The sequence below is a fragment of the Myotis brandtii genome, unplaced genomic scaffold (assembly GCF_000412655.1).
Source record: "Myotis brandtii unplaced genomic scaffold, ASM41265v1 scaffold686, whole genome shotgun sequence".
Classification (NCBI taxonomy): domain Eukaryota; kingdom Metazoa; phylum Chordata; class Mammalia; order Chiroptera; family Vespertilionidae; genus Myotis; species Myotis brandtii.
This window is the reverse complement of record NW_005370683.1, coordinates 783,436-785,714: the sequence shown is the minus strand read 5'-3', so window position 1 is coordinate 785,714 and position 2,279 is coordinate 783,436. Positions and strand designations below refer to the sequence as shown.

At 36.2% G+C, this 2,279-nt stretch overlaps 1 protein-coding gene across 3 annotated transcripts in view; it reads left to right on the top strand.

The window, feature by feature from the left end:
• The window catches only part of ABCD2 (ATP-binding cassette, sub-family D (ALD), member 2), a 102,761-nt gene that overhangs the window by 42,162 nt on the left and 58,320 nt on the right, over nucleotides 1–2,279 (top strand). For all 3 annotated transcript variants that reach the window (XR_314465.2, XM_005881681.2, XM_005881679.2), the window contains exon 9: nucleotides 1,536–1,661. Coding sequence is in view for 2 of the 3 variants with exons in the window: in XM_005881681.2 (XP_005881743.1) it covers nucleotides 1,536–1,661 (126 nt within the window). In the remaining variant the exon portion in view is untranslated. The remainder of the gene's footprint in view (nucleotides 1–1,535; nucleotides 1,662–2,279) is intronic.

Here is a 2,279-nt window from a genome sequence, read left to right as displayed (position 1 = left end):
GGGCTGCCAGAGGGATGTCTGATTGCCATCTTAGGCCCAATCCCCCGGGGAGCGGGCCTAAGCCAGCAGGTGGTCATCCCCTGAGGGGTCCCAGACTGCGAGAGGGCACAGGCCGGGCTGAGGGACCCCCCCGAGTGCACAAATTTTTGTGCACCAGGCCTCTAGTAAAAATATATTTAACAAAAATAAAATGGGGTGTTAAAATTGCTTTGAATACTCCCCCTTCCAACAAGTAGGTACAGGATCTTATTAAAAAGCAAATCCATCATAGAAAACGACTTTACAGTGCTAAGTAACTATTTATGCTGAATGAGAAATTACTACTGGTTTCAATTTTTATCTTTCCATTGTCATTTATTTCTAAAAAACAGAGTTTCTTCATGGAGGAAATTGTCTTGGTAAATACTTGATACTGATTTTCAGCCCTGAAGTAAATTATAAATGACAGTGCATGAGTTGATCTTTGGTTCTCTCTCTCTCTCTCTCTCTCTCTCTTTCTTTCATCCTCACCCGAGGATATTTTCCATTGATTTTTAGAGAGAGAGTGCAAGAGAGAGGGAAAGACAGACAGAAACATTGATGTGAGAGAAACACATTGATTAGCTGCCTCCTGCATGAGCCCTGACCAGGGCCCAGGTAGGGCAGTCTGCCGGCCTACGCTCTCTCCACTGAGCAAAACCGGCTAGGGCTCATCTTTGGTCCTCTTAACAAAGCTATGTCATGTTTCTGAGTACCAAATACATACCTAAAGTCTGGATAGGTTTGAAATAAGGTAAAGGCAAAAGAAAGAGTAGAGGAGTAAGTGAAAGGAAGAGAATAAACAGATGAAAATGGTGGTAAGTGATGGTGCCTCTGGATAGGAGTAGAAAGTCATTTCCCGAGTAAAAATTGAGCTAGCAAAGAACAAAACTGTTGAGTACAATCAGAAAAATATTTACTGATTTTTTCCCCCTAAGAATTTGATTGTGAAGCATGGTCACAATGTTACCAAGTTAAATACCTACTCTAAACTTGTCAAATTAGGCATACTTACTTTTGCAGAATCTTTTAGCAATGAGATTCTTATTAGTAAGTGATTAGGTACTCACAATGTTGATAAAATTATCTTCTTAGTAAATCTTTTCTAACAGGGCTGTGGTTTGTTTGATAATTAGCTACTGTAATGTATTTTTCATTTAATTAGTTAGAACCTTGTCACCAAGAATGAGCCTGCCTTCGGTAGAAAAAGCACTCCGTGACCAGCCTCATCTTCCTATGCCTCCCATATATGACTCACCCATCTGCGTAACGATAAAGCTTATTGTACTGTGAGCAGGCTTCAGAAAATCTATTTAAAATTTAAGAAGAATATTATATTCTAGTCCAAACAGGGGGGTGGAAGGATGACTGCTCTTTTGCTTTATCATTTATCACCTTTGCTATGTCATAGACTATTTTGCTCCTTTAAAGGTAACATCGCAACTCATATTGTTCAAATAAAGATTTCTCATCCAAATAGGAAAATCATTCATTTATTTGTGTTTATTTTTTTAAAGACCAAAATATGCATTGCTGGATGAATGTACCAGTGCTGTCAGCATTGATGTTGAAGGAAAGATATTTCAGGCTGCAAAGGGGGCTGGAATTTCCTTGCTATCCATAACACACAGGCCTTCTCTTTGGTAAGTGTTTCCAATTTGTGAGAGATGATTTTTCCTTATATTTCTTAATGATTAGCTTTTGTAAATTTTCCGCTATAAAGCATAGGACGTTTCATCTACTTTCTACCTCTATTTTTGTTAAGTTGACACTAGTAGTTTACATATCTCAAACCTAGCATTAATGTGCTATTTGGAAACTATCATCACATTCCAATAATCCTTAAAAGAAGTTCAAAAATTTGGTGATTATGAAATATTCATAATTTCATAGGGCATACTAGTAAAGAATATATAAGAGTGGGGAAAAGTAGCTTTATGGTTGTATGTAAAACACAGAGTTTATTCTTTTGAGTTAATAAAACTATTATAATAATCATAACCTGCATGTGGGGAATGAACAACGATAAACCTACTTTTGTCCAACTCTGTATTTGCATAATTTTACATCATCTTTTTGTTTGTTTTTCAAAATCCAGGAAAATGTCAAAGTTGATATTGCCCAAATGATTAACTCAAAGGAAACAGGAAAAAAAGTTTTTGCTTTGTTTTGTTTCAAGGAAAAAATGAATGAAAATGTTTTATTAATAATACCTCATAAAATGAAATTTCCCATTTTTAAAAAATGATGTCATTTTTACC